Below are 14,683 nucleotides of genomic sequence, written 5' to 3'. Positions count from 1 at the left end.
AGTCATCAGTTTTTATGGATAAAAAAAGGTATTGCGCTGTCCTTCTGATACACTTTGACAGTATCTTACCTTTGGGTGGTTTGAAACTTTAATGTGTAATCATAGCTAAATCCCACGAGTCCAACTATCTTTGCTAAAATCATAAAGTATTATTGCATTGTTTTCATAATGGTGACAAACAACAAAAGAGCGAGACTGAAAGAGCCCGACGAGACAAAGAGGGAAGAAAAACAGAGAGCTTTGTCATCTTTTTCAAAAAGTCACAATTTCATTTAATATAAAACACCTTTAAATTGAACATAATGAGGAATTCATCATCAGGAGATCCATCAATCCTCTACCACTTGAGCTCTGCAGTCCACCTCCACGGCAGCTGACTTCAGTGGTACGTCCGAGTGCACACAGAAAAGGGTTGAAACATGCATTTACTACATTGTACAAAGTCAAAAGCGAAAAACAGGAGGTCTTTTTTTGCCGTTATTGGCAGAGAGTCTCTGCTGCCTCGTGGGGGATCCAGAGGCACAAAGAGGGGGGGACAGTCTTGATAGTTGGGCATGTACAGAGGTGTCCATTTGTTTCCTGGCACTTACGGATAAAGTGCCCTCCTCTCTTTTAGACCGTCAGCTGAAGGGAAAGCGGAAACGTGGTGTAAGGCAGGAAAATGACTCAACATACTTTAGATATTCAAGATAACAGATGTGGACGTGTTTAAATTTGACAAACAGCAATGTCAGTGCGGCTCCTGTGCTGTGAAGTCCGCATACACTGTTGTGTGGGTCTTGGCAGTAACCCCACCATGTTGCTGGTAACGATCAATGATGAGGAAGCACAAAGTCCATTCAATTCTCTGAATCTATCACAATCCCATAGAGGTGCTGCGTTTTTGAACGTCAGACACGACAGAATTTTTCCTCCCTTTTGTCCGTTCACACTGACGGCATTTTCACAAACACACCTCACCCCCTCCCTCCCTCTTCTACACACGCACACACATACACGTTCACACTACAGATGCCAAGGAGGTGACGGAGGTCACCTTATTGTCGTCCGCCCAGGGCTGCAGGTTCTGCAGGGCGTACAGGGAGGAGTTGTGCAGGCAGAGCGGGTCGGGCTGCAGCGGCTGGCTCAACGTCTTCTGAAAGGCTTCCTGCTGAAGCTGCAGCATCAGCCGGTTGGCCTGCTGCCTCTCGGCCTCCCTCTCCTCCGCGGTCTGTCTCCTGGGTGAATGGAGGAGACAAAACAGGGACAGAGGGGAAGATAAAACACCTATATGATTTTTTAATGGGGAGTTTTATGTACATAAGGTTGAGTAATGTTGCATACCACAGCATAAAGAACCAATATAACGTTCAGACAGGATAGTTTACACTCAAGCAGCAGTTTTAAAGGTCATTTGAAGAGGCGTCAGATAATAATAACATTTCCCCTTCCCACCTTTTTCTTGCTGTTCACTGGCCACCATATGCAACCAGTGTGGAGGGTAACACATAGAAATTGCTTCTTTTTCAAGGGTGATATAGCAAATAACTTTCTAACATGTCACATTGATGGTGGCAGGAAGTCAAAGCAACACAGAAATCAAGAATATAAAGGTAAATACAGGTTGAAACAGAAAGCTGCTCCTTGAAATGAAACCTGCTCATTTGCTAATTTGCTGCTTTTACTCTACGTCTATCCAACACCTGAGCCGGGCCCTTCAGCTGCAGGCTAGGTGACAGCTGATCAGGATGAGTGACAGGTGTTTGTGACTGATGGAGAGTAATGAAGGGACGGGGGGAGGTACTGTAGCTCCACTCTGCCTCAAGGTGAGAAGTTACATCTGTTTTCTTTCGACACTTTTTAGTTCAGCACGCGTTAACAGAAACATTTAAGGTGTTCATCGGCACTGATGTATCCGTGTGCAGTTTTAAAAAGTAGCACAGAAATCATACAACCTTTTAATCAACGCATTTTGCAGTGTTTGCACAGAGAGGTAATTATGTTTATCTGCTGCATCTGTACAACCAACAACATTATCGGTCTCTATTTTCAGAGCAGAAGTGAGAAATCTGGCTAATGTATTTTTTCAAACCCCCCTCCAGTGAAAATCAAGTGTTTAACCTTGCGAACATCTCCATGTGGTGTTCTTCATGTGCTACAAGACACATCAGGGACAACATCAGCAGTCATCTCCATGGCTGGGCCTGTCTGCTTTTAAACTGCAGTGTACCAAGGACAGGCTGAACAACACGTTTTCAGATTGGCAGGTTTGAGATGTCACAAACCTAAGGAGCCAATCCCGTTAAGGGGCGGGGTGATGCTATGCATATCATTATGTGTAACCTATGGCAACCACTCTAGCGATGCATGAGCCAGCTGTAACTGTCATTTTGATTGTTGCAAACTTACTACTGACTACTATCGTTAATGTTACTGCTACTGATTGTTCAAGCTAGCTAAGGTTTAAGTTGCCACTAAATGATGGCAGAGACGTGTTTGTTTTCCTGATGGAGCGGGCGGTTATAAATTTGCATAGTGGGCGGGGCCTATGCAGATTGGGGAATTTTTAATGAGGGAGAAGGAGGATTTTAACAAGGTAATTAAACATATTTTGCAAAAAAAAACACATCAGACACAATTTATTATTGAATCAGAGCATTTTATATGTCTTAAAACATGACTGGAGCTGGTCTTAAACTTATATTGTAATATTAAGAAGCAGAAGTGTGTTTCCTTCGTGTTATTTGGGAAAATATGTGTAAAACAAAGAAGTGAATTGGGAGGATAAATGCAGGAGTTTTATAAAGCAGTTAAAAACTGTGCTCAGTGTGATTCAAAGTAGATGAAATGCTGCTTTTGCTCATCAACTCTGTCTTCACCTGAGCAGAAATTACACAGCTTCATATTCAAATCAATTTTCATGAGAGATTTTCACATCTTAACGACGGTGTTTTCTCCTGTGTGTGTTAATAAGAAGCGAGAAATCCTCTGAACACACGCGCATTAAGGCTCAGGAAGGAGTTTTCTATTGTCTTTTAAAATGAAGGTGCAGCTAATAACACAAATCATTATGCACAAATGCCTGCTGTAAAAAACCAACAGTGGCAGGTAGGAATCGCAGGCGGAAACACACCTCTGAAACACTCTTTCACGCACGCCGAGCTCCATCCATTAGCCACACATTATTGTTAACAGCATTATCATAATCTGATTTCCCTGGCTGTTGATTTGATCATCCTCTTGTTACTAGCGTAGTCGTCACACAAAGACATCCCTCATGCTCGTCCTATCAGGTGCACACTACAGGGAGACGGCATAAATCTCAGCAAAACGAGGAAATCAGGAAAACCAGTTACGGCAAATCCCTCGTTACCTGTGACAAGACATTTAGCCGTGGATTCAGTTTGCTAATTCATTTTTTATTACATCTTATAGTCAAAAAAAGTCTATTTTTTTGCGCTGATACTGAATATTATTGCTGATTTTTTTCTACAAATACACCTCTTTATGTTTTTAAGAGTGATTATCAAACCAAATGTCAAAACAATGTTTGTTTAAGGCAGGTAGGCCAACTCATGAATGTGAATCCGCCCTGCAAAACACAAGTTTTTAAGTGTTTTCTAAGTGTATTAAATAGAAAAATCATTGTAAAAAGCTTTAAGATCATTTAAACATTAAAACCCTGAGAGGTCAATTAGCTGTTTGTAATATGCTTTTGAAATATGCGTCCTGTCCCTTTAACTGTGGGCCGGGCTTCATAATTTGATTTCCTACTCATTTACCTCCAAATGGCTATAAACAACAGTTACAATGAAGTGAATGAGTGTGCGTGTGTGCGTGTGTGCGTGTGTGTGTGTGTGTGTGTGTGTGTGTGTGTGTGTGTGTGTGTGTGTGTGTGTGCGTGTGTGCGTGTGTGCGTGTGTGTGTGTGTGTGTGTGTGTGTGTGTGCGTGTGTGTGTTTTCTGTCTGTGGACCTGGCAGACGTTCCTCCTGTGAGTGTTTCAGTATTGCTTTGGACAGCAGGTTTCTAAAAGGCCTTTCAGGAGGCTCACCAGTAATTGTGCTTGGTCAAGTGAAGTGGCCTCGACTGGCAGCTACGCTAAGCAAAATAGGTGTTGTGTTGTTACGACGCCTCGAAATGCTTCAGCTGCGGGCCATTTTACTCGTTTTACTCGCGTTTAAAGTGAAATAACGGTAAGCATTCTGAGACGAAGACGAAACAATGAGTGCTGCCGATTTACGGCACAAGGAGGTTTGGAAGGAGTCTTCTGAGTGAACATGCTGCTCTCATAAAGACAAAAAGCTTCTGAAAAACCACCATGGCCTCTTTGTTTCGCTCACGAGGGAGGAAAATGAGCACTAAAAGAGAGAATTATGATGCTCTGGCTGCAATATTCTCTATTTTCAAGATAATACTCCTTACGCTGCAATCTTACCGCCATTTTGTCCGCCTGTTCTGAAACCAGGTTTTGACTTGTGCGTCCGTCATCTTCAGGGCCTTTGCCAAGGTGGCGCGCTCTGCCGACGCCAGGTACTTCTGCCGATGAAAGCGTTTCTCCAGCTCGCAGATCTGCACCCGGCTGAACGAGGTGCGAGGCTTTTTCCTCTTGGGCGGCGTCCGGTTCTGGTAAGGGTGTCCGATACGACGGGTCACGGAGAAGGGTGAGAGGGCAGCTGAGAAAAGGCAAAGAAGGGGATTTATTTCACTTTGATTGATGATTCTTAAGCAGTTATTCCTTGAAAAAGTCCATGTAAGCATTTGCAACAAGATGATTGTAAGTAATTCAGGTTTTTATATGAGGATTTGAGGAACTGTGATGATCTACGCTTCTAAAATCTAAACATATTTCCCTTGAGTTTTTGTTTAGCTCATGTTGCAAACACAATTTTGTTTTCCAGTCCTCACTTAGATAAAATTATTGTCCATTTTGTCTCAACTCTGGAAAAGGCCAGAGCGTTTGGGGAGTCTAAGAGAAGGCCCAGAAGCTGCCAATTGAAGAAGATAAATGTAATTACGACTGATATTCCCCTGCCAGATTTTGAGAAGCAAACAGCCGTCTGATTCATGCAGAAAGGAAGTCAAAGGAAAAGTCAAAGAGAGCTGGATCGGCATTCACTTCCAAAAACAATTCAAGAAAAGACATTGCTTGCAGCTGGAGGTAAATTTGTCTCCTGAAGCTTCAGCAAAAAGATTAATACACAGAAATATATAAACTTTTACTTGAGCAACATTTTATACATTCTTATAAACAACCACTGTTAATATCTAGAGGGATGCACTACAAACTGACAGGTGAGGCATATGGGAGTTAGTCAATGGGGGGAGGGGGTCACTCACCTGGGCAAGCCCCCTTTGGGAAAGGATAGTCTGCTAGAAGGCCACCGCCGTCTCGCAGGTGAGCGAGCTCGGGGTAATAGCATTTAGCTAATGTCTCCACAGTGCTCCAGACAGGGACCCTGCCGATATCTCCCTTGGGGAGAGGACAGAGGGACCCGGCGGCCCCCGGCCCCCCTGTGGCCTCTCCGACTCGGCTTTCCTCTGCCTGCTCCCCTAAAGGAAAGGGAGACACATTGAGGTCCCGCATCTGGAGCACAGCAGCAGCCAGCGCTGTGCAGGCGCCGACGCATAGCAGCTAATCACATGAAGGAAGCCTGAATGATGAGCAGAGTCTGCTTTAATGCTATTTACTGCTCCAGTCTTAAGTTAGCATTTGGAAATGTTTACCTCCAATATAAGATATCTGCCGTTTAGACAAATAAATAGGGTTACATTAAGATAAATGAAGCATATACTGGTAAGCATATCAGACTCAGACAATCATGGTCAACGTAAAGGTCAGAATGTGACTTTTAAACATGATAATAATATAAACCCACTTTAAACAATGGCAGCAATTTAAGATTCAGACTAGCACTGTTGAGAATTGATTCTAACAATGTGTAATATTTATAATGTTTTACATCAGAGAAATCTCATTTTAAATATTCAGTTTGGGCCGACAAAGTCTTCCACACAAACATCAAACATGTCACATTTAAACTCCAGTTAACAGTGTGTCATTTTCTGCCAATGTTTGCCCTCATACTAGTTAATTTTGGCACTAAAGGTCTTCCGTACAACATCAAGCATTTGTTATTGCAACTCCCAACAATAATACAACATGACTCATCTTGCAAAATAACAACTATTGACACACATTTATGCAGAATGAGAGAGAATGATGTTGAATGTAAGTTGTTTTTCATCTTGAGAAAAAAGAACGCATGAGCTTATTTTGTCCTGTTCCTCGCTGCCTGCTGGTTCACTCTATCTGGGTATTAATAACAACTTATCCCCTGCATCATAAAATATCTATGAATCCTGTCTATTTTGTCAGCCATGGGTAAACAGAAGATCGATAAATGTAATGAGATCGTTTTTGGCCATGGATCCACTCCCCGGCCACACTCTCATTTTGAGGCAGAATGAAAATCAACTACGGACAAAAAAAGGAAAAGAAGAATGTGTATCTGTGTGTCACTCCTCCCCAGCAAGCTGTTTTTCCTCCTGTCTTACAGGGTGTTTATTTGTTGTTGTTTTGTCAGGAAGAGCTCACCAGAAGCCAAAATGAATATGAAAACATCTGCATAGGTGCCTCCTGAGGGGCCACGTGCAGCTCGCAGACTTTCAGCGCCCTGAAAATTCATTTGCAGCGCAGACGATGACAATTTGGATGGAAAATGGAACATGAAGCTATTACGCGCTCGGCAGTCGTTTCCAGGGAGCCGCCGACGTCCCCTGATGGTGCTGAACACGAGTGGCAAATTGAGGCGTACGCTGGCAAATGATTTGTAAAATAACGACGAGGAGCTTCAGCGCGCTGTTAGAGCAGGTCACATGAAGTTAACATCACCTGAGTGTAAATTAGCAGAGCAGATTTAGAGCCTGGAATAAAAACTCGCTGCCTGTTATTGTGTTTTGTGTGGATTTATAGTGACCGTGTCTTCTGTTTCTGCCTCTCATTATTATTTTTAATCTCCCGCGGTAATATGCACATAATATTATTATCAGGTTTCACATTATGTGTTGCTCTGATGCTCAATAGTGGCATAAATGGTAATTGTATCCCTGTAATATTCCTTTTGGGACTGAGAGAGGCATCGATGGTATTTAATCATGAGTTTATGGTGACAAAAACCCCGTATGTGTCTGATATTTCTTAAAGGTGTTCTCAGTGGACTGGAGCACCTCTGTGGCCCTTAGAAGTGAGTTTATAGTGACCTGATCGCACTTCATTATGTTTTTAAATCCCGGCTGAATCTTTATGCTGACTTTATTATAATCACCCTTTTTTTTGGCCTCTCATGACCCAAAAAATAGGTGTTGCCTTTTACAGGTCACATGCAGAGAGCGAGCAGGCCTGTTGTTGCTCCCAGCAGCAGGTCTGGCTAACCAATACTGCATTAGACGGCTATTTCAGGCCATCTGTGGGCTAACTAATGGACCAGGCGCATACAAGCACGTTCAGAGGCAACACAAGAGGAACACAGCATGCGGCAGGAGCGTTTTAAACACTGACAACTGCAGGAGAAGCTTTTCCCCTCGCAGTGTGCAGAATGCTGAGGAATACGCGATACGGCGATGCTGGATACGGCATCAGACAGGTTTAATGTTCTGACAGAGAATGTCAGGCCAAAGCATCTCAGGGATGCTGTCAGATTTATCCACTGCTATTAGTGTAGTGACTGGATGTAAAAATGGGATGAGAAATGTTAAAATCTTTGAGCTTTTTGTCGCTTTAAGAGCAGAAAACAGACTGGAGCTCAAACCAATTTCAAAATAAAAGCCCCTGATAAACTGCGTCAGTTTTAATCTAATTGCAAGAGTGAAAATAACCCATAATCCATTAATTATTGTATTTATTGCACTAGAACGTGTTTATTATTCCCCTATATTAAGACAATTTTGTTTTAAGATTAAACTGACCTTTCACTGCAGTGAAAGTAGTAAAGGTATACCTACATGAAAGGCAACATGCAATAGGCCTACACATATTTTGTATAGAAAATAGTCATTTATATTTCTTGAAAATCATAAATTAATACAGTCATATCAATAATGGGAATAGCTATAGGCTCAAGCAGCAGGCCTCTTATTTCAACCTATTCTATAATATGTTATTGCTTTATTCTAAATCCAAAACTGTGATTGATTAAAAATCTTACATTTACACTCACAGTTGTTTGATTTACTCTTAAAACCAATGGTGTTTATTTGTAATATAGGAGGAATAATTATCCTGAGCAGCCTTAAAGTGTTAATGTAGCCTCTGGGCAGAGAAAGTGTTAAATCATTACATTTAAACAGGGAGAAAATATTGTTCCCATAAAAAGAGAAAAGAAAGAAAAACTAAAAATACATCTTACAAAACGCTGAGACTTTTCTTCCCCTTCATCAAATAAAAAAAGAGATGAGCTAGAGTACTGAATGTGCTGCCTGGGTAATACAATTTAGCATAAGCACATGAAAAAATAAAATGCTACCGTGGAGAATGTGTTTCCCATAATAAAAGCAGCTCTACTTAATAACACTTCTCTGTGACAGCGCCTGCCGTCCCCTCTGCGGATATTACCTCAGTACAATCTAATAAATACATCCGCGAAGGATTCTAAAGGGGATATTGAAATATAACATGAACATATATTGCTATTTATTACACTATACGGGACAAAACGCAGGGACACGCTGTGTTCTGTCACAGCGAGGATCAGGGCAGCGTGGAGGCACGAGGCATGTTGCGCGTGCCACGCGGAAATAAAAGAGCAATGTCTCTGCTCTGCTGCCATTAAAAGCCAGGCGGAGATTTACTGGAGAGAAAAAAAGGTTTAATTATGTTTTTTATTGGCGTTACTCGTCCTGTAGGAGAGATACACACGCTGGATGATCGCTCAGTTTATTGTCAGGATGCACAAACGATCCTCATCTTCTTCTATTATTATCATTAGTCTATTATTATTATCATTAGTCTATTATTATTATTATTATTATTATTATTATTATTATTATTATTATTATTATCATTATAGCAGTTTAAACTACTTTTAATGATTAGTGGTTGGTCATCGTTTATTCATTTGTTTGTTTGATTTTAAACTGTTGAGCATTTGGTTCAATGTGTTGAGATATTTTAAGTTATGACCGTATTAAAACTACTGTGGAGTTTTTAGGTTTCGTGTTTCCACTTTTTTTTTAAAAGTTTATTTTATGTTTTCCTATGTTCTATGATATTAAAATCTCTCCCGAGCCTTGTGCTGCTGTTAAATTGGCTTTATTTCAAAGTAAACGTCAAATCAAGTTACGTTATTTCAAAATAAAAGCACGGAGAAATACAAATACAGAGAATTCATGTTGACGTCGCTACCACCAAGCCTCATGATAATGACACTACTAGCCAACAACTACTGCTACTGCTACTGCTACTACTACTACTACTAGTACTACTACTACTACTACTACTACTAGTACTAATGATAAGAATAATAAGAATAATAGTAATAATAATAATAGGCTAATAATACTGCTACCAATAAAAATAACAACAATAATAGTAATAATAATAATACTACATAAAAAATGAAAATAAATAAATCATAGTCTGCCCATAAACTGGTGATCAGTATAACCCCACTAGGACATAAACAAGTCTTATTTGTGGAGTTGGATTCAATGACTCCTCATCTCAACATCTCAAAGCATCAGTAATAAAAGTCATCAGGACCCTCGCCAGGGAGAAAAACGAGAGTCTATTGTGCAAAATTTAACCAGGTTTCGTTTACATCCCTGCAAAATAAAATGTAGTAAATCACTTCCCACGGCTGCCAAAGCTGGAAGCCTTCTGGCGAAAATGTTTGGCTGCACGAGGCCGTTTCTGTGCTCCGGTTTCATCATGAAGAGCGAAGAGGAAAAACACGAGACACAGAGAAACGTTTAAAACGCTCCTCTGCCCATCAGGAGAGATGATAGTCCATTTGATTTACGGCCTTTTATAGGAAACAGAGCAGGCTAAATGTGGACGTGTGTGTGTGTGTGTGTGTGTGTGTGTGTGTGTGTGTGTGTGTGTGTGTGTGTGTGTGTGTGTGTGTGTGTGTGTGTGCTGCTGTAGCTGATCTCTGCCTGATCAATACAGTGGAAAGATATAAGCTGCGAAATAATTACAGCGACACAAAGCTGAGAGAAATTAAACGAGAGGCCCTCGGTGACTATGAGGAGAATTGATAAGCCTATTTACACTGGATCTTTTTGCAGTTGACATATCGTCCCCCAGTATTTAATAATTCATCAGGCAGAAAGAACGGAATGGTGAATATTTAATGCGTGGAGAGGTGGTGGGAGGGGGGCAAGTCCATGATGTTCTTCATTTTCATCTTCATAACGATGAGGTCATGAGAAAAGAGCGGTGGAAACACCCCCCTCTGGAAAGCGTTTTAATAAAGGGGGAAGAATTACGTAAAATAAAGAGAGAATGATGTGAAATCTGATCACCACAGCAGACGGAAATCTTTCACTCAAGAACTCATGGAGTTATTGTTAATGTGAGGTCTTATTTTGAGCTGTTTTAATGGGTAATAATCTCTTTATTTAGAGTTCGCTGTGAAAATCAGTTAAATATCAGTCAATATAAATGGTTATTAATGTGTACTGTCCCTGTAATAAATACATTTTAAAAATGCATTTTTCATCTATTTTCAAAATAAAAGGTGATTATTCCTACTCTATACAGCATAATAACAATGGAGTATTTAAAGTGTTTGACAGTGTTAGCAGCTAAAAACAAACCTTATCCTGAGAGCAAACAAATGTGGGATTATATAATAATAGTGGCTTATGAAATATAAGCACATTAGTTTAATTTAATTTCTGTTTATTTTAAGAATACATTTGTTATTTCTCTCTTTTTTATAACCCTCTTTATAAAAAGAAGGAAATAAAATCTTCTTAATAATATAAATAATCTCTAAAGAATTAAAAATGTACCCACTGGTGTCTTTTTATTGTTCTACAGCTGGTTGAGGCGTAAACTGAAACATCGCAAAATAAAAGCAATTATAAGGTGTTGATTTTTGTTTTTTCCTCCAAATTTATAAAGAAACGAAGCAGTTTAATTAATATTTGTAAAGAATTTTGGTGGGGAAAAAACATCAATCTGAGCTCCATAAAAGTGAATGAGTGTGAGGATTTTCAGAGTTTACGACGTGTGAATTAAGCAGCTTTATTATGAGGGAAACGCACAGGCTACTTAAGGCATTGCATTTCTGTTATCTAAAATATTACATTACTTGTTGTTGCACACTTTGTGAATTTATTATGATAATTATAGTAATTATTATTATTAATAATAATAATAATAATAATACGAAGAAGAAGAATACGCTATTATTATCCACGTTAATAAGAGGTTTTAACCTGCCACATGTTATTACTATTATGACTCATCTTCCTGCTTCCTCAGTTGGCTCGCAGACAAAGAAAAAAAAATCATTCATCCTCATGAAAAGAAAGGGAACGTCGTTATCCGTCATCCGCTGTAAATGGAGAGTGATGGTCCAATACTGATTCATCAGCGTGTCCACGTCAATTTCTGCTCCCGTTTATCAGACTGCCCTTCCAGTAGCATCAAGCTCGCTTTCTGTGTGTGTTTGTGCGTTCACGATTCGTTAAAGATTACAACCTAAACATGAAATCAGATGAGGAGCTGTTAGGCCCACTTTGGCACGCGCAATTTGGGCCTTAATTGGAAGACTAATGTCTGAAAATTCACAGATAACACCTGTAAGGCCACGAGGAAAATACTACTCTGTGCTGGAGTGTTTTGGCTCTGTTATTAGGGAGTGAAATGCAGGTGAAGGTGTCTGAAAGTACCCTGTATCCTCTGGCCTACAACTGTTTAAATAGAAAACACACATAAGATCACAGGTGTGGCAGGACAACGAGGAAACTATTATTACCTGTTAGTCTGTCCTTGGCAAACCTCCGACTGCTCTCCATCCACGGGAAGGTGAAGTTCGCCGCGCTCCCCATCCCCATCCCTGGCACCGAGGCGATGCCGGGTCCAATGCCCGGCGGATGCGTCGCAGGGGGCGGATGCGGCGCAGCAGCGGCGGGCGGAGGCGGCATGGGTCTGTGCGCCGGCACCCGGATCACACCACCTGCGCCTCCGGAGTTCACATTAACGTTCATGTTCATACTGACATTCATGTTCATGTTGACGTTGTAGGAGCCAGCCAGCCCCGCCGCCGCCGCCATGGAGCAGGCCGGGTTGTAGACGCTGTTGTAGCCGTTGCTGTAGACGTTGGAGGCCAGCGCGTAATCCGGGTCGCCGGTCCGGTTGGGCAGCATGCAGCCGCTGGACTGGTCCGAGCTGTTGAGGATCTGGTCGATGCCGAAGCTGATGGGTTCATGCTGCTGCTGGTGCGTCTGGTTCACCTCCTCGATCCCGGTGTGCTCCATAGTTTTTCGGTGATGTTTCTGTCAGTTTATTCTAACAAGTGCTGGATGAATTATTGTTATGTAATAATCGACGCCTTGGGAGATGAAATGTTTGAATGTTTTCTGCACTATTTTTGTTGTCAAGCATCGACACGAGCCTCTTCTACTCCCAGGAAACAATCAACGTGTCCAGCAGCGCTCTCCAAAATCTTGCCATCATTTTTGTCCAGCAGCAGGATACGATGTTCCCTAAATTAAAAGCCTTTCCATCGGACTAAGAAAAAGCGTATCCATCTTTAACAGCGCGTTCTTTCCCAGTTTTCTACACACAGTGCAGCCTTAAAGCGAGAAGAAGATGCCAAATTGTTATCCTGAGTACTTACTGACAAAAATCCGAGATTTTGGGGGGAGAAAGCGGTTCTCTGGAGAGCCAGGATGCGCTTTGTTCGCCTACTCTTCCAGCGACGATCCACACGCAGAGGGCATGGTGGGGTGTCCAAGCTCGTCGCATCAAAATAAAGCAACAGACAAAACAAAGCAAAGCCAAAGAGGCGAAAACGAAGCGCTGACCTCGCAGGCGTGGAGATTAATTGGAGGTGAGAGCGAAAGAGGGCTCTGTTGTGCTGAATGGTGAAGTGCGTTTCAGCAGGTGAGACAACCCTCTGCGTAAAAGCTGCCATTCGGTCATCCAGCCAAACCTCCCTCCCTCCCTCATTCTCCCCCTCCTTCCCTCCCTCCCTCCTTTCTGTAGGGTAGTTGTTTTGCTCGGATGTCTTAAAGAAGCCGCAGCTTGCTTCATCTCATGCAGCGTTTCTGCTGTTCAGAAGGAGGGTTTGTGCCTTTTAGTGGCGCTGGAAGCACAAAACGGGTCAAGTGGTTTCCAAACAGTTTCTCGTCAATACTCGTCTACATGTTAAACATTCATTCATTCGTTTTAGGCTAATGGTTGAAATCATGGACTCAGAAAAATAAACTAAATTTCATATTCTTTTTCTTGGATTTATTATTTATTACGAGTCAGTTTGAATCCTCAGTTTTATCTTTATTTGTTTTAATTTTGCGTTATTTGTAGCACAGTAATTGGGTGAATAGGGATTATACGAGAGTTTATATGATGAAGATAAATAAAATAAAAGTAAAGAAAAGAAAAGAAATAACTTAAAGATAAATAAATAAAAGATCTGACTTTTATCTTTAGTTGGCAATGGTTGTGAGGCAGGTTGGTTATATCGAATTCTTTTACACTTATATTTATTATTTTATCTTTGTTTGTATATTTTATATTAAAATAAAGCCCAAAGTGATGCCTTCAGTGCCCCCTAGAGAATCCTATGATAAGATTTTGTTTGGAGACTCTGCCACCTGAGAAGGCTGCTGCTGTTGGACATGATGTGCTCCAGCACTTGACAGCAGGTTTGCTGCACTTTGTTTTCGATGCAGAAATGAAACACGGTCATTGTGTGTCTGTGCTCGCTGTTATTACAACTAAACCAACCCCATTTTTTTTTGCTTTACCCATGGAGCCCTATCTTCTCCCTTCCCTAATAGAGGGATCTCCAATGAGCATTGAGAACAGATGCGGATCACTGTGAAAAGTGGGGCCTTATTTTTAAATGCAGGTTATTTCAGTGCACTGATCCCTACAAGACACAACAAATGCTGGGTTAGATTTATGTGTGTACGAGCTGCTGAAGCAATAATCTGTTGCGCACAATGAAGCCATAAATCCGCAGGCATTGACGGGAAGTGTGCAGAGTTTACGCCTGATTTAAGGTCACTGATAGGCCCATTCTGACGCGCATTATCACAAAGTAATGAAATGTAGAGCAACCATGAGCGATATTTAGCCTGTATGGAGACAACATATAGACCCAGGAGGAAAATAAAAGCTTTGATCTACAAATGAGAGCATAGATAGATAGATGGATGGATGGATAGATAGATATCTAGATAGATAGATAATTAAACAAATAAATAGTCAGCTCGCGAGGCTAAATGGGAACCGCTGATTTGCACAAATTATTTCACCTTTCTGCGCCCGGAGCGACGCCGCGGATCGTCCTGGTCTCAATTCAATAAAAATGAAAAATGGCTGATAATAAAAGCGCGACACGGGGAAAAACGAATTTAATATATCACCGTTTTATTACGCACTTATTTCACTTTCCCTGCGAATAAAGATATCTCTCCACTGCACAAGGTGGCTAGAGGGAAGCATAAAAATCAATTGTGTGGATT

The 14,683-nt window shown here is 41.2% G+C and overlaps 1 protein-coding gene across 3 annotated transcripts; it reads right to left on the bottom strand.

Annotated features, from left to right (window-relative positions):
* Positions 1-272: 272 nt before the first annotated feature.
* On the bottom strand, positions 273-13,063 carry tlx2 (T cell leukemia homeobox 2). Of its 3 annotated transcripts, XM_069670017.1 has the most exons (5): positions 11,965-13,063; positions 5,318-5,530; positions 4,416-4,653; positions 1,037-1,217; positions 273-624 (listed from the first exon to the last, which is right to left on the bottom strand). In XM_069670017.1, the coding sequence occupies exons 1-5, from the start codon at positions 12,464-12,466 to the stop codon at positions 613-615; spliced, it is 1,146 nt and encodes a 381-aa protein (XP_069526118.1). In that variant the 5' UTR covers positions 12,467-13,063; the 3' UTR covers positions 273-612. The 3 variants fall into 3 exon arrangements, with proteins under 3 accessions (XP_069526118.1, XP_069526117.1, XP_069526120.1); XM_069670016.1 differs by having other exon boundaries at positions 273-1,217; XM_069670019.1 differs by lacking the exon at positions 5,318-5,530 and having other exon boundaries at positions 273-1,217.
* Between the last annotated feature and the right edge of the window lie 1,620 nt (positions 13,064-14,683).

The sequence above is a fragment of the Semicossyphus pulcher genome, unplaced genomic scaffold, assembly GCF_022749685.1.
Source record: "Semicossyphus pulcher isolate SPU_LCO1_2020_fin unplaced genomic scaffold, fSemPul1.0.p SCAF_2, whole genome shotgun sequence".
In the NCBI taxonomy this organism is placed as follows: domain Eukaryota; kingdom Metazoa; phylum Chordata; class Actinopteri; order Labriformes; family Labridae; genus Semicossyphus; species Semicossyphus pulcher.
The sequence above is the reverse complement of the archived record's forward strand: the minus strand, read 5'-3'. Positions and strand labels throughout refer to the sequence as shown.

Excerpts from the sequence above, each read along its gene's own strand:
- tlx2 (XM_069670016.1), bottom strand. The coding sequence starts at position 12,466 with ATGGAGCACACCGGGATCGAGGAGGTGAACCAGACGCACCAGCAGCAG. Across the intron at positions 4,654-5,317 it reads CCCAAAGGGGGCTTGCCCAG|CTGCCCTCTCACCCTTCTCC; the intron begins GTGAGTGACCCC and ends GCCTTTTCTCAG. Across the intron at positions 1,218-4,415 it reads AACAGGCGGACAAAATGGCG|GAGACAGACCGCGGAGGAGA; the intron begins GTAAGATTGCAG and ends CCATTCACCCAG.